The following is a 20658-nucleotide window of genomic DNA, read 5'->3' as shown; positions in this document are numbered from 1 at the left end:
CTGTGGAGTTCTGCTTCAGATTTCTCCTGTCATATTGGCGAAATAATTACAGTGTCTGCAAGATGTGTATAATTAGATGTCATAATGGGTGTTCAGAAGTACTTTTATGACGGTTTAGAAGTACGAGTGTGGGGATGCTGGAGTCTGGTGATACCTGATGTTCTCTCTGTTTCCCTTTCTTGCTAAGGACTGTCACAGCTCTTTCAGTTGCTGTCAGGGTGTACTGGCATAGGCTGTCTTATTTCAAGGATGATGATATTTATCTAACCTGTCTGTGACTCTGTGGAGCTTACGATTGCTAAGTCATGTTCCTGACACAGTTACGCTGCACCTTAAAATAGTAGCATCTGTAAAACTGGGAGATACTTAACTATCAATGGATTTGAACATCCAGTGTATTAAAAATAATTGTTCTCTATTTCCTGCATGGCATTTTGGTGCACTGTTGCTTTCATTGGCCTCCTTATCATGAAAAAAACAGAGATGTGAATTATGATTCTTGATGCAAAGGAATAGGGTTAAATAAACTGAATTATCTTCATAGGTACTCCAGACTTGCTGGAAGACTCTTGGAGGTAAGGTCATTGCTCACGTGTTTCTGTGCTTATCATCAGAAGACATCCTGCCACACAAACTTCAGCCGGCCTAGTTTCCAAGCATTTTTATCGAGCGTGACACTTCCTTCACAATCTCTGGAGTTGTAACTGAGCACTGTGGGGTATGATTCAGTATCTCATTTTTAAGGATTATCACTTTGTATTTGCCAGTAACCTACCAATCGCCCATAACACAATTCAGGTTAAAATAATTGTAAATAAGCAATTTGTTTACAAAATAGGAATACAGAAAGCTACTCAGTTGCAAATATTTTTGAGATGGGATTGCAACAAGTAAAGGAAGATCACACCTAGATTAAGTTACCCTTAGATTAGCCCCGAAGCTTCTCTCCTTCTGTCTGGTTGGTTGCAGCATCCATCTAATTGTGTGGCTGGGCATCATGTTCTTGTGCAGAGGAAACCTGTTCTTACGCAAACTCTAAATTTTTATTCATGGAACAGAAATTTGATCTGGGCATCTATGTTTTCTTTACATTCAGTCAGGCCTACAGTTCTGTTAAGATTCACATCATCATCCTTTTCTCCTTTCTTGCCTGGATAAAGCTGTTCCTACCCGAGGGCAGAGAATTATTAAGTCCCCTCTCACTGGACCGTGCAAAGACACAGTGCTGTGTTAAATTATTAACCTAAAAACTGCCAGCCTAATGTGAGGTGCAACACTCTCTTTCACTGGTCTTGGCAGTGTTCATGCTCCATGTACAGTCTTTTCAGTCTTTGAATCTTACATTGTATGTTACAGCTGTAGCTTGTCAATCTTACTGTATCCTCTCATTTAAGTGGAATTAATACCTGTGGCACACTGGTGTAGATTAGACAGAGTGATTGCCAGTCTCTTTGCTGACTTTTAACCTGTCCCAACAGCTGGCATGATAACGAGTAGAAGAAAAAATATATCCCATTGCTTCAAAATAGTTCCCCCCTTTTCCTTTTTTCTATCTGAAAAAAACACAGAGCAAAACAGAGGAAACATTTCCCTCTGACCTTTATGAAACTTTCTTTGTGCTGGGTGTTGTCAGATTCCTCTCTAGCACTGACCAGGCAGCTGTGAATTCATTCAGAGAGAAGGAATAAGGCAGTTTAGTAAGAATGTATGTTGATATAGGTTTGTTGGTGAAGGTAATGTGTTAATCCTCTGGATAGACTGCCTGGGAAAGAAATGTGGGATGCAGGACCGATGTTTAGTTTAAGTTTTAATTTTTTTCTCTGGCTTATTTAAATGATCAGAGCTTTGATCTGATTGCAAGAATAGATTTTTTCATTTCAACTGTCAAGAAAATGGTGTCAAGTTCAGCAGCTTCTCAGGTGCATGGCATTTTTTTTTTTTTTTTTTTTTTTAAATTTACTTTGTTAGCACTAAATCAGGTTGGCAGTGACTTTGGATTTTATGTAGCACTCTTACTTGGAGTTGGCCAGTCATCTCAGCAATGTATGAGAGTATCATCGTATGACTGTACTCTTCTACATGCCATGCATATTTTCCATTGGTTTCTGTATTATGATCCACAAACATTGACTGGAAGGTAGCATTTAGCCATTTCTGTTACTGTGGCTGTCTCCTTGTTTGCATCTGTTTCTGTGGATGTGAATGATCAGATGGCAAAATAGGAGGGAAGATCTCTACTGTAGTGTTGCAATAACTGCAAGGAGCACATTTGTATTTCACACTTCTGTTGCGGTGTCTCTCTCATCGCATTCCCGACAGTATCTGCAAATTCTTGCCTTTATTTTCCTGCTATTTTTTTCATGGCCAAAGTTGTGTGATTCCATTAAGTGAGACTGTGTGAGAATTTAGGCAGAATGTGACCATGTATTTTTTGCTATTTTGTGACACATCTAGTCTTGGCAGGTTCTTCCGGTTGTACAGAGATGGGGAACTTGACTGGATTTGGGAGTTTGGCTTGTATATCGTTTGGGGATTGGGTATTTCAGTAGAGAGATTAAAAGTATTCTGCTTATTTTAGGGGAATTGCCTTGTTCTGTTCACCTGAAAAATTGAATATCATTGTTGATAACACAAATGCTATTCTCTACTGGAAGAAGAAATATTAAAGAATGGTTTAGGTTTTTATGTTATATTTCTCTGTTTAGTGTCTCTTTTAATTAATTCCACACTCCATAAAAACACATAGAGTTTTGGGTAGACAAAAATAAATTATTGAGATTTGTGCCTATTATATGAAGTTACTTGATTATTATGTGTCTTTGAAAACAGTCAGGAGGTTGGACAGGATGACCTCCAGAGGCCCAGTCCAAGATTCTCTTGGAAGTTGTGAAATGCTGTCTGGGATTTTGAGTATGCTGGTTTTTTACTTTGGGGATCCAGACTTCCATAAAATTGTTCCACTGAAAACTTTTGAGGCAGAAAAAGCTTTGTACCGTGAAAGGTGTAAAATGTAAGGTGTGAAACCAAGGAAGTCTCTTCAGCAAGCAAGGCAGAAACTTTCTGCAAAAATAACATGTAAATTAATTGTTGACTAGTTTTAATACTTGCAACGCAGTGAGACATGAAATCCTGTGCTTGTTAAAAACAGGTTGGAATAACTTTTTCTCTGTATTCCTCCTACTGGATTAATTTAGTCTACCACATTTAACTAATCCTACAGCTACATAATGAATCTCTTTGTAATTAGAAGATAGCTACATTTAAGAGTTACAGATGGAATCACATCACTGGTTCATGAGTAGCTGGGCCTACCTTATTCATTAAATTGACGAACACTTTATAAAAATAGTTGCAGTATTTAGAATATGAAGGACTCTGAATTTTAAATCAGGATTATAAAGATTAAGATCACCCCAGTTTAAGGAAATGCTCCACTGTTGCTCTCTATTGCAAAATTACTTTAAATTTACATAACATTGTTTTAGATACAGATTGTTATGTTAAAGTAATATCAGTCTATATTTATTTACTTACATACTGAAATGACTAGTATTACATTTTTCATTTCCATAATAAAGTGTGTGTGTGTGTGTGTGTGTGAAATACATCTGAGAATTTTTCACTTACAGAGACATTATTTATAGAATCATTTTGATTTATTCCACATTCACTATATTCACAATTCCAAAAAAAATCCACAAAAACTCTGAAGAGTAAGTCCCAGCTACAGTATGACTACTATAGATTTGGATTCAGAAGGAAAAGCTCATTGTGGAAAACCTGGGCTGAGGAAAGCATTTGACCTTGAGCAGGGACAGAGGCAGGCAATGAGAGAAGTTTGAGATGACTTATGTCAATAGTGAATCTGCTTATCTGTCAGGGTTAAACTCAAGCCTTCATATAATTTCTGTGTAACCCCTTTCCAGTGTAATCCTCTTTCTCCTTTCAGTCTTTATGTAAAAACAGCAAAAATCTCTGACAGATCTCAAGTGAAGGTTTATCTATGTTATTAAAGCAGGTCAAATTTCTATGAATTACCATGAAATTATTTTAACTACTTTTTTTTTTCTTTAATTTGGATTGAAATTAAATCCCTGTAAGAGAATTAACAGCTTTGATCTATACAATGAATCTAGTAGGGATTAGTGTTCCCAAAAAAGGGAGTTTGAAAAATGTGGCAGTGGAAAATAAATGTACGAATACCTTCTCCCTCATTCTGTTTTGCTTGGGAGAGCGTTATGAGTAAAATATATGGAATTTTTGCATGTCAAAACTGGAGAAGAGACGATGATTTTTATTGCCATAATCATTACTAGGTTTGGTACACATGTCCATTCCTACATTGATGTTCAACTTTTGCATCCTGCACCTGTGCCTTTTGCCCTATGGAAAGGGCACATCTGGAGTGAAATGGGAAAGGAAACCTGGGCTGTCTCTTTCCCTACTTCCTTCCTAAGGAAGAAGCATCCAGGTTGCTAGCATTGTTGGTCCCCAGTGTTCATGTAAAGGCTGTCATCTTAGTGGCTATCAAAATCTGACTACTTTCTGAAGTTAGAAATCACTTTGGAGGCTTCAAAAGTTGAGGGGAAGACAATGTTGAGTAATAGATGTTGGGACAAGTTCTCATGCACAAAGATTTATTGGCAGGGGTTTATAGCTGATGGCATGTGTTGACTCTAATGCTGAAGGAAGAGAAACAAAAATAGGGGAAGATCCAGCAAAGTGAGAAGACAAACTCTTCCCAGTGGCCAGCTGGGAGGAGAAGCATCAGGGCCACCCCAGATCAGCACCCTTTCCTGTGTGTCCCGTCTAGTGCAGCATGTAGCTCTCTCCCTGTGATACTTAACCCTGTAGTGACTATGTGGCTCTCTTCAGGAGCTGTTTAGACTTCTGGATGATTGTTCCTGCATGGGATGCTGGCAGTGCTCGTTGGAACACGCTGATGTCAGCGGCTGCTGAGATCCTGGGATGCTTGTTATTGGGTCCCCTAATATAATATCAAACCCCCACAGCTGAAGAGGGGGAAAAGGGTGGGGGGGGAAAGAGGTGAAACCCAAGCCAGTGGCAGTCATTTTCCATGCAGCCCAGCACAGCAACGCTGTTTGGGTTGGCATTTCAGGCCCATGGCCCTAACAGCCAATTTTGCAAGCAGGAAGCTCTGAGCAATGGGAAAAGGCTGAGGTCCTAAAGGCACTGTGCAAGAACCAGAGTGGTAATTTCATCCTGTATTAAAGTCTTTGGGAAAGTTTTAGCAGACGATTTGAAAATCGTCAGGGAAAGACAGATGTCACAGGGAAATAACACAGATTTTTGGAGTAAGTGGTACAAAACTTGTTTTAGCCTCATGAAAAATGCTGTGATTTTTTTTTTCTTCCTTTTTTTTTTTCCCCCTCACCAGTTTAGTTTTTTTGAACATGATTTTGTCCCCTCTTTTGATGTCTTATACTTCTAGGCGTGTTGTTTCTATGATTAATAAAATTTTCCAAGGAGGTGTTATGTCCTATTTTGTCAGCTCTCCTAAAGAAGAAAACTGTTTCCTTCCTTTCCCATTAACATTATGCTACTACCACTGTACACAGTCACAGTATTTCATGACAGTCATTAACAGTCTCCTTTTCTTGGCAATGCCTTGTGTTTCTTTTCTGTTTTGCCTAAAAATATATGTTTAGGATAAACCATAATTTGCAAAAAAACCATCTATTCAGGTTATCAGGTTTCTGTAAGCAGAGTCATATCAATTTACCATGTCTTTCTTTTGCAGCAGTTTCTGGCTTGCGCTGCTATATGAGACCATTGATTTGTGCAAAGGAACTCCTAAGTTTCTTTGTTCAGGCACTTCACTCATCTAAATTTTTCCACCAGCTATACCACAACCATGACCCTTTATCACTGTCTGGTTATTTTCCCTTCATTCTGACACCTGTCACAGCAAATGTCAGCTCACCAGGGTGTGTTGCCCTTTCCTGACACTTGAGTATCTCAAGGAGAGGAGGGCTTCTGATATGTAAAGAAAATGGCTACTCAGTGTTACCATCTGTGTGCTCCTGCTTCAGTTCCTTCTTTATTTTCAAGCACTGCTCCTGGTGGGTTCTCTGACAATCACGAACACAGATTTCCAGGGCTACTCAATGTGTTGTTAAGGCTACTCTGATGGCTGCAATGTTCCTGTGGGTCAGTATGTCAGAGGCATGGGTCTGTCAGGGCTTATACTTCCTCAGGGTTTTAGGTGGTACTGGACCTCGTTGTGTGATCATGCCCTGGGCTGCATTAAGAAGAGCTACACACTTCCTAATGGTCAAGGGAGGTGATCCTTTTCCACTCCTTGGCACTGGTGACATCAAATCTGAAGTGCTGGGTCCAGTCCTGGACTCACTCCCCAGCACACAAGCAATGCAGTTTTAAGGGAGTGAGTCCAGTGGAGAGCCCCAAAGATGACTGAGGGACTGGAACATCTTTCATTTGAAGACAGGATGAGAGACCTGGGGCTGTTCAGCGTAGAGAAGAGAATGCTGAGGGAGATGTTACCAACATAGTTTCTTTCACCTTTGAATTTTTTTTACGATGGGGGGAGAAGTGCGTGAACTATTCAAGAAATGTGCACGTCATGGATTCATACAATGCCATCACAATGCTTGATTCTCTATTCTTTTCCTAATAATTTGCCTTTTCAGCCCCTGCTATCATTCTTTTTTTAAAGAGCTATTCACAGTGAGTCTTGTATCTTTATCAGAGGATGTAGAAAGTAAGGTAAAGCCCACTTCTGGAAGTGTTCGGTTAAAGTTCTGTTCTCCATTCCTATTTTACATTTAATGTGTTGGATTTCATCTGCTATGGCCCAGTCACAGCAGCGTGAATCACTTCTGCAACTTTTCCCATGTTTTGCTGTTCTTGAATACCCTGAACAATATTAAAACCGCATCAATCATTGCCACATCACTCTTCCTCTTCTTTTTTATTAAACACTTAGGAAGATACTGAATAAATTCTTTGAGTCCTCTGTGTAAAATTGACCATGTACTTTCTGCTTTCACTTCCGACTTTTACCTTTTACCAATCTAATTTTACCTCAGTTCTCTGGAGCTAACTTGGTGTTTAGGAAGTATGGAAAATAAACATACATAATAATGAACTCTTATAAGATGCTTGAGCGTGTTTTATTGGACCTGCTGTTCCAAAATGTCTCAACATTAGTATCTGTGGCTTTATATACTTGTGAGCTAATATTTTGGAACATGAAACTGTACCACAATTATTGTTTAGCACTATGTAAACATATCCTTTAGTTTTTCCCTTGGTAGAGAACAGGCATTTTTATTTGGTGGTTCTGCTTTTTTGTTGGAATTAACAGTTTTACTTTCTCTTATAATAGTTGGTAAAATTGACTGTTAGCCCTCTTTTATATCTAAGCTGTAGAAAAAACTCCTTGGATCTCCTGTAATGTGGTATATTTTTCTTCTGTCGTATTAGTGCATTTGATTTTTAATTTTAATTGATTGCTGTCATAGCTCCTATTTCTGTGTATGTGTGAGCATGCATGCCTTAACATGGATTTTCATGTCCTTTCTAACCAGATTAGGTTTTAAAGTAGTTTATGTTTTAGTTGTGTATGTCTTGTCATAGAAACTTGGAAAATATTTTCAATGTATGTTCTTATTTGACTCCCTTCAAATTTGTGGTATGGTGCTTGAGTGTTATAAAATTACCTCCTTAATAGTCCATGTGAAATTGCAGTTTATTGCTTTGGATTTGAGTCTGTTTACATATACTGTCTAATCATTTTGATCTTTTCACTTTTAAAATGTGTTAATTTAATTGCAGTTTAGACTTGTATGATATTGTTCTGAATAGGATGCAGCATGGTCTTAGCTGGAAAGAAATACATTTGGTTTTAATTTTATGGTGGCATAGAAAGACAAGGCTTTGGTTTTAATAACATGCTCTAATGCCTTTCTCACTGTCCTTAGATTAAAAAAAAATTATTATGATTGCTTGAAAGAGGGTATCAACTGTCCATTTTAGAGAAAGTGCTTGCTGTGATGATCAGGAATTATTGCTGCAATTGTGAGTTTCTGATTTTAATATTTAACACAGGAAAACACAGGAGGGGAAAATAATAAGGATGAACAATGAATTCACTATCTCTGATGGTTTTCACTTGTCTCATCACTGAAAAAAACAAAGGCATGGCTTATTGTCATCTGGTGCAGTTAAGAGTCAAATCAATGCAAACAGATGCCACTGTTGGGTTAGATGGTGCGTTATGAAGTTGTCTTTCCGCTTGCAGGGATTCAGCAGTGTTGCAGCACAACATATCTGACTTGTTGACTACTTAGACTATAATGTGGTTGAAACAAGGGTGGAAAGATACAGTGGAAAGAAGAGAATTAAGTGAGGAGGAGAATGATGGTAAAAACAGGTGTTAGGAGGTAAACTAAATTCTTCATTTTCTGAGTGTGTTCAGGAATAATCTCAAATCTACTAGAGATGACGGTAGCTCGGTCTCCTCTTTCTGTAGCAGGAAGGACCAAAAATTGTTATGAATTGGTGAGTCACTGCTGATGTTCCTTGGGTCACTCCTTCAAAATCTCATGTCTCTGTTACTGATCCCATTCAGTGAAAGAAAAGGTTCTGTGACACAGAAAGCAATCACACAGTAGACAGCAAGCAATCAGTTTATATCTTGATTATTTGAAATACGAATTTTCTTTCATTTTCTGGAGTCTTTCATCTTATTGTCACATTAATATGTGACTTTAGGAGCACATTTGAAGGTCTCTTTTTGTAAAATTATTTTAAAATATCCATTTTAGTGCAATCAACTTGCTTTTATTCTGTCCCATTTTGCTAATGGTTGTTGTTAATTTTTTGGCAGAGGCTGTAATGACTGTTTCCTGATGACATTAAGCCCAGAGCTGTGCCAAAAATAAAGGGATTATTAGTTTGAGAGTTCTCTATGATCAAGAACAGGGCCTGATTTACAGAGTTGTTTACTACTTCTATGACAACTATAGGAAAAAAAACCTTTATATTTGGTGAAAACAGTGAAGTAATAATTTATTGTGGACATAATTTTGTGGAGTGAATCACAAACAAATCTTCCTTGTTGACTTTATTCTTGAGGTTTATGGCATACCAGGCACTTGAGAAACATTGGTTTTGTACAAATCAGTATTTAGCTTCTTGTATGTTTCATCCTGTTGTTGCTCAAAGTTCGTCTCTCCCAGTTCCCTTGTAACTTGGGAATGGTTCTGCAGGGCTTTCTATTCATAGTCTCACTGGGCTTTCAGTTCTTTCTCTGAATTACCTTGCTTTATTTTAAAGTCAGGGAGGGTACTGTGTCATAACTACTGTATCTTTTCCTCTGAAGCCCTTTTGACTCTTAGCACCAGAACACAAGAACTTCCTGCAGGGTAAGGCCATAGTCCATCCAGCACAGTAATGGGTCTCCAAGAATTGCAAAAGAAGCTGCTTCTGAAAGGCAACACACCAAATTGATCACTTTGTGTGGTCAGTTTCCTTCCTACCTTGCCCAGCCTCTGCACGTGTGTTAGTGACATCAGAGGGTACATCTCCCTGCCCTATTTTTGATTGTTGGTTTATGGATAAGGTGTCCATGAATTTTTTTAATATCTTTGTGATCCTGATAGTGTATTACAACTTACTGTGTCAGAAAGTTCAAGAAGGATACTATCCACTAGGTAAAGGTGTGCTTCCTTTCCACCTTTTTTCAACCAACCTTTTAGTTTCATTGAGTGCCCTTTCTTCTGGTGTTTCAGGATTTGGTGAACACTTCCAGCTTCACCTATCCAATGTTTTCATAATTTAAGCCTTTTTATAGATGACTCAGAACAGAAGCTGATTTTAGTACTCAGTGAATTTTTTTGTTTTATGTGGGTAGCTTGTTTTGTTCTTTTTTACATTGCCCAGCTTTTAGAAGTTTAAGGGCTGGAATTCAGAAGTACAATGTCAAAGAGCTTTACATATTTGCAACCTTTGCTCTGCCAACATAAAGTTTTAATATACACTTTATAGCTTGTATAAATACCCTTCTGATGCCATAAAACATATATGGTATTAAACTATGAACATAGTATTTGTAACTATTTGTCAAGATTAGTAGGTTGTACCAAATGTTACGAAAGCTAGCTGTTTCTTTAGAAAAGCTAGAGTGTCTTCTGTGCAGTTAGGTATACAGACAGCATTTGAAATCAGTGGCTGGAATCTAAGTGTCTTTGCAAGGGAAAATTCTTCAATTGGCTGATGACTTTTTACTCCTGTTACACAGCAAGGGGGAAACTAATCTTGAAAAACCTCTGAAAGTGATCCTGTAGTGGGCTGACCAGTTAGTTTGAGTTTTTGTAGTCTTTACAGTTTAATTATGATTACCCAGTGAAAAGCCAGCACTGTTTCAGTTGTCGCAAAGAACTACAGATATTTTATTAGCTGTAGCCTCATTACCGCTGGCTGTGTCCAAAGCACTGCTTTCCCCTTACTCATACTGAAATGGTACATTTCGATTTGCAGGCCAGCTTCAGTGCCAACGTATTGGACTCCTCAAGGGGAAATTCTGGTCAGAGTAACATTAGCTTGAGTGAGTTTTACACATGCCAAGCCAGTTTTGATCAACCATCTTAACACAGTTTAAAAAAATGGCTGTCTAGGTGACAAATTGTGAGTCATTGTTGGAACATTATTTGTATAAAATGAACGATTAGTATCTTTTTTACAGTTGTGCTCAGTGCCAAAACAACATCCCCTGTGATATCCTGTGCTGGGAAAGACAATTTTAATGTGTAAAATATGTTAAAGTTTCTACTCCACATACTCATTACATTCAACGCAACCCCACTCAGGAGTAGAAACTGGTGACACAAGGGAGACAAAGTTTCTGAGAATAGGCTGTGTCCACAAAACCCAGCATGGATTGATTAATGGCTCAGGTTCACTGTAGTTCGTACCATCACAGTCCAAACTAGTGACATTTCCAATAGCAATGTCTGTGAAACACCAAATATTATCACCTTCATACCAGTTCTCCTAGGTCACAGCCAACAGTACAGATTAAAGGCTGTAGTAGCCAATATACATCTAGAGGTGCTGGGACAAAACTGCCAACATGAAAAATGCTCAGAATGTGTTTAATTTAAAGAAGGATCTAATTCTCTATCTTGTGCAGCCCGAATCGTTCCATTTTGCATGATGCACGAAGATGTTTACTCATAGTTTTATGTTGTGCTCTGTGACAAGAATGAGTTTTTGTGAGGGTTCATGATCATCACTGATGTCCCACACCATGGTGTCGTTGTACCATTTGGTGTCCAGCTCTCTCCAGTGGATTCACTGCAGCAATCTGTACAAGGACTTTTGCTGCCCTTCTGAAAGCAGCTGCACAAAATCTGCAGAAAAAATTGTCTGTTACATACCCATCTAGGCAGCTACACTACGGCAGTGCATCGTCCTTTAAATCCCTGTGGAAAAGAACTGCTCACATAATAGATGACAATGTGGCCCTACTGAAGTATGGGAGAAGAAATACAGAGAGCAGCAAACCCATTCAGAGTTTGCTAAGCTCAGACAGTCAAGAGTGATGGGCCAGAGTCCTGGATACCCCTCAATCAAAGCAGGAAAGCCACATACTTCTGTGTAAGATGTTACAAGAGTGTTAACCAAAAGTGAATGCTACATGCTGCGATGCCCACCATCAATGCCCAAGCACTTCCATCTCCAAGGTATGGATAACATAAACTCATGGATAAAATATCTGAGAATCAAACTCCTAAAGCAATGTAAGTTCAGATCAGGACAAGAAGTGTGTTTCAGCTAGGCAGTTGTAGTGATGATTCACATGAAAGTCTGCTTCCAACGTAACAGCAACAGGCCTTGTGGTTATGGCACAGTTTGGTGGAACGGGCTACTTTTAATAGTGTCAAAAGTAGTGCACTGTAAATTAATGCTGTTGTTTACTGACAGGAACACACACCGAGTGCAGGCATGCTGTGATCATTAGCATTAGCAAGTCTTGCAATGAGATAGTGGGGTCTTTCAGAGCTTGGCATCACTGCTTTTTAATGTTAGTATCAGCAATATTCTGCCAGTTCTTACCAAATGATAATGGAAAGGGCCATTCATGATAAAGATCAATGGCAAGGGCCATTGACCATTCTGCAGACTGTGACTCAGACCAAGAAGCCTGTTCCTCTTTCTACCTGCTCAAAAGCCTTTGTGTATTAACTTCTACCTTATTAAACTTAAATACACTAGCATTTTGAAATATGTTGAAGGTCCCAAGTCTTACATACTATGTATGTCTGTGATCAAGATGAAGGGTAGAAGCATCTTATTTCAGGCTACGTGGGGAAAACACTTTTGAGCCATTGTGAAGTAAAAAAGCAACCTCTGGGATAAAAGGAGCTCTCTTGAGTCATTAGACTCCTACTAGAAATAGGAGAAAAGCAAGTGTGGCCAAGAATTAAAGAGCAATTGACAGGTGGCATTTCCTACATGTAATTTGGAGGAGAGTTTCTGTCTTAGCATGACTGATAGATGTCCTGCTCTGCAACAGCATTCTCATACCAAATTTCAAGACTGCAAATACATGCAAATATAAGAATTGATGGGTCGATTTTTTTTAATCAAGTGTTCTTTAACACAGTTCCTGTGCAACCCAGCCTATTTGAACATGTAGTGTCAAGAGGGGTTGAACCTCCTAAAAGTGTTCTCTGTTTGTAGTTGCTGAATGTTGAAATTATCCATTTATTTTGGGCAAGGAAAGCAGTGAGGTAACTTATAGAACAGACAGTTGTTTACAGATATACAAGGAATGTGGAGCTGATACTGCTGGTATCACTAAAAGCATTGCAAAATGTCAAAATCTTGTTCACATGCTTAGTAGTCTGTTTTATGTCAAAGTTGAAAAGCAACAGCATCGTATTCTGTCTTACATCCACTAATGAGTTTTGAAGAGTACTTAGCTTGTATCTCACAAATTGAGTGAATCCTTTAGTTTGGCTATAAAGTCGGATATCAAAAAATAGGCAAGTTATATTTTTTTGAGACAAGCCAGTTAAAGAAGAATATATTTTTATTTTCTAATAATAAAATTTTCACAAATATGTGAATGCCACATAGGAAATGAGAAAGCTAGACTTGGAAACAACAAAAACTTTTTTTCCTGAAAAATCACTGAGAATGGGGGCATTTGAAATTGTTCTTCCAGGACTTGGATATGGGGTTCTTCTTCAAACTATTTTTTAATAATAAAATCACAGAATGTTTGGGTTGGAGGAAACTTAAAGATCATCTGCTTCTAAACCCTCTGCCATGGGCAGGGCCACCTTCCACTAGACCATGTTGCTCAGGGCCCCATTCAGCCTGCCCTTTAGCTGGAAACGTTTTAGGCAGTTGGTCTTACATGCTAGTAGGGTATTCTGCCTTTCGCATCTGTTTATCTTATGCTGATATTAGAGGACCTTTCACATCCCTTGTTGCTGCCTAACTCATTATTTAGGTTTTTCCCCTATACCGATGCCTGCCATCATGACAGAATACGTGATTGCTTAACATGATTTGTTCTCAGCAAAATCACATTAGCTGTTAGCTATGTTTTTCTTAACTTTCAGGACTGTTGGTTATGAATTGCTGTGTATGCATTATTATTGTCTGTTACTGCTATAGGAATTAAAGTGAATCTGATGAATTTTACCCCTTTTCTCAGCCTTTCAGAGGCATGCTCTGTTTCTCTTTTCTAGCCGGCCAGAGCTTTCTACATCTTTCCCAAGTTTTAAGACTATCAGTTGGTTCTGGCAGTATCACAGCTGATCTTTCCTCAGCCCAGGACAGTTTTAAAACATCATAGTGGCATAACCCTTCTCTTACCTAGACCGAGTTTGTACACCCTTTTTTTGCTGTTGGTTTTACTGACATCTGACCACCATGGAAACTTTTAGGGAGGACTGAAACCAACCAGGTGTCAAACACTTCTTTTTTCTTGTGCTCTCTGTTGATAGATTGGAAGAGTATAGAGGCAAAGCAAAAGCTTTGCCTTTTTCTTGCTGAATTCTCTTATTATCCATCATTTCCTTTGTATTTCTCTTTCATTTCATGCCTTTGAACTATTTGAGTCTTGAGTATATGAGAGAGCTGGTAGCGTTGAAAAGGGTATGAGAGATCAGGAAGGAGCTGGATTGATCTTAATGGAGGGATTGGAGAAAGATGAATGGATAAAAGAAGTGGAGAAGTCTTTTCCATCCAGTTCTGTCTCCATGATGGAAAAGAATGCCTCCACTGTACTGTAGGTGCACATGCCTTCGGGTTCAGTTTTGACTATGTAATTATCACATGAAGATGTGAAGAATACAGACTGACACCAAGGGAAGTGAGCAGCAAATTACTCTTGCTCATACCTGCCTGGGAGCTTTCTGAGTTCTATACTGTGTGTATACAACTGCTGGATGGTGAATAGGCTTTCAAGTCAACTCAAACTGATGGAAAGCCTTACATGGAGATACAAGCTGACACATTTTCAGAATCACCTACTCACCTATGCATGCAAAACCTGTGTCCCAAATCTAGTTACATTTTCTCAAATGTGTTGTGGGGTGTGGAACATAAGCATACCATCAAATATATATTTTCTATGGATAGTGAAGGAATCCCTTTTGCTGTTATGGGTTGGGCTGTGCATTTGTTCTATAAGGTTTGTTCAGACACTAGTACCCTTTAAAAGAGGCTGACAGGAAAGTCTGCATATGGACTGTGATTTTCTGAAGCTGTTTTCCATGACTAAATAAATGTATTACCTTAAAATGTACTGGTTTTATGAAATTTGACATAGGTTGTGCAGATATACATGAAATACGATCTTATTAAACCGAAACGGTTGGCTGAACTTGGGCTTTTTTTTTTTTGCCTAATGTCATATAAATTAAATTGTGAACTTTTAGCATATCAGGATGTAAAAAATCTCTCTGTATTCAAATTAAGGCTCTGTGAGGAGTTTGACAGATTATTTTGTAAAGCAGGTCACAATCAGAATTGATCCGTCCTGAGTTCTCCCTTTATTTGTAAACAGAATATTAATAAAAATAAAAATTTGAAAGTATAAATTTGAAGTTATATTTGAAAAGTTTGGAGTATTCTGTATCTGAAACCATGATTTAGTTTCTTGAAACTGCACTTCTTAAGCCTAATATGCTGTAAATTTTCCAAGACTCTTAAAAAATCAATTCTGTCTAAATAATTTTCTTCAGCGGTTAGCAATGACTTTCCTGTGAAAAACTGGGGTGTAACTTTATGCTGAAGCCAGTTCAAAATTAAATGCTATTTTTTAAAATGTTATTCTGAGGTGAATTTGACATGCTTCTTTTTTGTCTTTCTGTCTTGCACAGGTATCATTTTTCTTGTTCATCATTTTTGTGGTGTACACCATGCTGCCCTTCAACATGAGGGATGCTATAGTTGCCAGCGTCCTGACCTCTGCATCTCACACGATTGTGCTGAGCGTGTGTCTGTCAGGTTCAGCTGTTGTAAAGGAGCACTTGGTTTGGCAGGTAAGTGCTTTGTGGAGTTAATGATTAACTGTGCATTGAATAGCCTGGTAAATGAGCCAGGGGAGTGCCTTAGTGGGTGCTTGGGAGTATAAACTTACTTCTGTCTTGATTTCTGAATTGCTAATTCACAGGTAATTCGCTTTCTAATAATGAGGGTGTCAGTAATGTTATGTCTTCCTAAATTACACACGGAAGTGGTGGAATCTACAGCCACATAGCACTTACCAATGTAAAAACTTATATTGGTTGAAAAAATATGTGATGCAGCTGTCCTGTGGTAGATGCATTACCCCTCTGGTTTGTAAACCACATTGTTCATCTCCTCACCTCGTTAAGGCCTTGCTTTTAAGACCAAGGATTTTTTCCAGGCATCAAAATGTTATCTTTGAGATTGTTCCTTTGAATGCGCTCAAGTCTGCGGGGTTAAAGATCTGCTGGGGAGACACTGCCCTCTACAAGCTTGCTGTAGGTCTTGTCCTCCTTCTGTAGTTCTCAGCCATTTATAGGAATTTTACAGCCTCACCCTGATTGGTCCCAATGATTGAAGGAGACTGGCTGGCTCCAGACTCCATGACATTTTGGGAACCCATCTGTGTTTGCAGTTGTGTCTTGGATTGTAACTCAACTCTGACAATCTACCACACGACATACTGCAGATTATTACTTTATAAAAATCCAAATATTAGTTGTTTTTCCTTACTGTTTTACAGAAGATCTTTTAAATGGTGAATTATTACAGTTTTAGTTGTAGTACTGTGATGAGCCCAGCTGTCATTGATAGAAATCTGTATTTTTTAAGGAAAACATAAGATTTCATTCTGAAAAACAGATACATGGGTTTGGTTTTTTAGTATAGTTATGCCATGTTAAGGAAACAGAATTATTTTAACTTTTGCATCAAAATGATACTGAAGCTTTAAAGTGAACACATTTTTATAAACATACTACTTGAACAGGAAAGACATCGTACTATTTATTGTGAATAGCATTAAGAACAAAGCAAATAATAGTTTCTACTTACCTTTTAAAACACTGTGTCTCAAAGGATAATTGCAGTGATTTTACAAATGTCTTGCCTTGTAACTTGTTGTTCAGGAAAATACATTTTATTTCCAGCTATGACTGCAAAATTGTGTTCTATGGAATATTGAAATTGAAGTCTGGTAAACAAAATATGTTCTAAGATGTAATTCTCTGTATAAGTTTTAAATGATGAGCAAGGTAGGTTTGCTTTTCTCTTGCTGATTTGGATTAGTTGAGTGGTTTTTTGTGGAGGTTGTGAAATTATGCTGTATGTTAAGCAAGAACTGTGGTCACCTGCAGTTAATATAGTATTTAAATAATTCAGTAATACAGTTATTGATATTTGTAGTGGAATAAACCAGGGAGAATATTACTCTTTGGTTTTTTGTCAACCTATGGCTTTTATTGTTGGCATAGATGCACGGCTAAAGCAGTATTAATGATTGCCACTCCTTCTCTAAAACAGTTTTGGGTTAAAGTTGCTGCTTGCAAAAATTATTTATTTTTCCTGCCTGTCTTTCTAGATCATCAACATTTGGTATATCTAAAGCAATACTTTCAGAAGATACTGTATTTTTAGACACATCACATCTACAGAATCAAAAGAAATCATGGTCTGTGAGGCACAATTACTGTCTTTCATCTCTCCTGTAACTTTCTGTTTCATTCAGAAAGAATGGAAGTCTTTCTGCAATGTGTAAAGTGTTAAGAGTGCTTCGTTTCCGGGTTGTTACTAGTTTTCCATTCTGTCTTTGTAAAACATGTTAAGTGTTACGAATAGCTTGGCAGTTACTGGAAGTACTGAGTGCACTGCATTCTTGCAAATTTGTGGAAAGGACTAGATGATGCTCCCTCATTTCCTTTCATTTGCCCTCTGTACATTCTTAGATTACTATTGTTTATACTTTGGAGTGTAAGCAAAACAATGTTTGTTCTGTGCTCTTTGCTTTTGAAAATCGAGACTACAAATAAGGGCTTAGACTAGAGATACCGACTGCACTAAAAAGAGAAATAACATTTGTCAATTGTATACCTTAAGCTGATATAGGATATTATAATATATATATCTTGTATATGTAGCAAACATTCTTCTGTATAGAATACCTGCATCTCCTTTATAATTACTTCCTATGTTTTGAGACTTCCATTGTATCTTCTCTGAGCTTTCTCTTGGCTCAACATTCTTTCAGTCTCACTTCTTATGCCAGGTTCTCCTGCCTTATAATGGTTTTGATAGGCCTCTGCTGGACCCTCTTCAATTTTTCAGCATCTTTCAGTGACTGATTGGCATCCCATAGCATTTTAAAAGTTAATCATACCTCCAGTCTATGAGTAGAGAAAAATCAATGTTCCAAAGCATTTGCTCATTTTGAAATTTGGCAGAGCATATCTGACTGGTTTTGTATTCCTTTGTTATCCTCTGAAAGATTTTATATCAAAAAAGTGGCTTCTCTAAAGCCAAAAAGCTTAGGATCCTCTTGATTATCCAGTGTCAGTTGCAGTTAAAGATACTGAGATAAAAGCCTCTTGTTGAGATAAAGAATCCTTCAACAGACTGTCTGCTGCTTACATGAACTAGTCTCTGTTTGACCTACATGTCGTTCAGGCGAGGGAATCCACCTTGGTTTAAAAATGGAGAATGATGGAGATGTGCTTCCACAAGCCTTCATATTTTTTCCACGGCTGTTGAGCATCAATGTTAGAATTCTGTTCATCTTTTGTAGTAGGAATTTGTCTAGCCTTGTCATCCAGCTTCTGGATCTCATTTTTTTGGCCGGTAGGCTGACAGACCCAACAGGATCCAATTTCTGTTTCTCCCATGAGAGTGCTTCTAGACTATCATGAATTTGCCTCATAACCTTTTTGTCAGTAAAATAAATGAGTTGCCTGCTTTTGCACTAGCTAAGCCTTTCATCACTTTCACAGTTGTTCTTTGAGTCCTCACTTGTGCTTCATCAACATCTTTCTTGCAGCGTGGGCATTTGCCTTAGAGGAGCGTGCCAGGAGCAGCTGCAGCTGTGCCAAATGCTAATAGGGGCCAGGCCTACAAAGGGGTCAGTGTGCTGCCCTGCTCAGCACCGAGACACAGCCTCTACAGTGAAACACCCAACACACTCTCCCTGTGCACGTCTGTGGGGAATTTAGTGCACAGCTGTGGGATCTCTGACGGGAAGGGGGAAAAAGAGTCCTGTGTTCCACCCTCAGTTCATGAAAAAAATAACGGTGTATGTATGTTTTGGGGCTTTTTTCTGTTGAAAATTTTAATCCTAACCTTTACTAGGCACACATTCTGGAATCTGGGACTCTGCCCCCTCTTTCCAGGTGAGAATCCTACTGCCAAGCAGAGGATGTTCTCTCTGCTTCAGGACTGCTCTAATAGAACATGACTCTAATTCTGGTGCTAAGGCATTTGGCTCAGAAGGCTTTCACGACTTTAACATCCCTTTCAGTTATTTCTGGAATGGAAAATATTTAACTGCCGCCTCTTGCTATAAACACATAACCTGTTTTTTCCCAAAACAGAACAGATTCTAATCAAATACTTGTGGTTTTGCTGCTCTATTATCAACTAGTCAACTAATGGCTTGATACTATCATTAGAGGTAATTTTGTTCTTAATCTGTTGAAAAAAAGAGGTAACCAAAATAATTAAACGTCCTATAAGCTTCCATTTTTCTTTTTCCCTATGATTTATATGAGGAGTGCAATTTTTTTTGTTTTAGTCTTTCAGTTTTACTGTCTCAGCAAGCAATTTTGTTGCTCTTGCAATCATTTTTCATGAGCTGTGGCTAAGTGTTTTCCAAACCTTGGCTAAATCACTTAAAAACTATTTTTTTTTTAAGTAGTGTTCTTTACCTTAGAGGTTTTTTTTTTGGTGGGTCTTTCAGCTCTGTAAAAGGGGTCACCTTTAGAGGCACAAAACTACAGCTAGGCAGAATGCATGTGTGCATACATACAATTTTATATCTGCTTTGGATTTTGTTCAGGAATGCATACAGCAAAAGGAAATAATTTGTAACAACTTTTATGAAAGTCTTTGTGTGTGTGATCTCATAACCTGGATTATTCTTAACATTTATTTTCAGGAATGTTTGATTTGGGAAATTCCAAGGCTACATGCACAAGATCTTGTGCATTTTCCATCAGTTAAGCTGAGGTCTGCTCTTACAAAATTAAAAATCAATAGCTGTGGCCTATTCAGGAAAAAAACCAAATAAACCAAACAACAGTGAATTGAAAAAGGGAATGTGGCTCTATTAAAAAAAAAAAAATTAGCCATCTTCATCACTACACATCTTGAAACAAGTTCTACCAAAAGCTCATAATCAGAAATGTAGCAGGTTTTTCCAAGATGGACAACACGTCATCTGTAATATATATTTAGAGGTTCTAATCCCCATGCAGTATGTCATGCAAAAGACATATACTTTTTTGTTTAGAACACTGATTTAAACTCATCTGTTAACTGAATAACTTTAATAGGTGATGATATTTACAAAAAACTGTTTTATGTAATAGAGTGGCACAGCAGAAAAATAAAAATAAAAAGCATCAGTATTCATTGACTTATAAAAGAAGAAAATGTACAGCTCTAGGGCTCAGAAATAGAGTAGGAATTGGTTTATGCTGTTATCACACGGTGCAAGAAAAAATCATGTTTATTAAAAAAGTCTGGGAAAAAAGCCCATGTCTTTAAGTACATCCAGTGCTGTACAACCCCTGAGGCTGTAAAGCTGCACAGTGAAAGTTTAAAGCACATAGGAACTTCATTCAGTCTGAATGTCTAAAAGCTGTTACTGTGGGCTGAATTTATCCGTTTTCCTTGAATACCTTTTTTTGAAGGAGATGGGGAAGAAGGGTTATTCATGAAGGTAATGCAGCTTAAACAACTCCTGCTTCCTGCTGCTTAGTTTCACGGGGTGAATTGCTGTTGTTCCTGCTGCAGGTGTGGAGGGCAGTGACCGCCATGGAAGGAGGGGAGGCTCTATTCCTTGTAGCAGCAGCTGCCGCTGTCCTGTACTTTGTACCTTGTTCCCTTTGCTCTCTCCAACAGTCTGGCTCAGCACATTGTGCAGCAGCTGGGAGC

General features: G+C 38.2%; 1 protein-coding gene across 2 annotated transcripts in view; it reads left to right on the top strand.

The window, feature by feature from the left end:
- ADCY2 (adenylate cyclase 2) overlaps positions 1-20658 on the top strand; it is a 211316-nt gene that overhangs the window by 51480 nt on the left and 139178 nt on the right. For both annotated transcript variants that reach the window (XM_032118264.1, XM_032118261.1), the window contains exon 3: positions 15387-15548. In XM_032118264.1, the coding sequence (XP_031974155.1) occupies positions 15387-15548 (162 nt within the window). The remainder of the gene's footprint in view (positions 1-15386; positions 15549-20658) is intronic.

Source organism: Corvus moneduloides, chromosome 1 (genome assembly GCF_009650955.1).
Source record: "Corvus moneduloides isolate bCorMon1 chromosome 1, bCorMon1.pri, whole genome shotgun sequence".
Classification (NCBI taxonomy): Eukaryota; Metazoa; Chordata; class Aves; order Passeriformes; family Corvidae; genus Corvus; species Corvus moneduloides.
The sequence above is the reverse complement of the archived record's forward strand: the minus strand, read 5'-3'. Positions and strand labels throughout refer to the sequence as shown.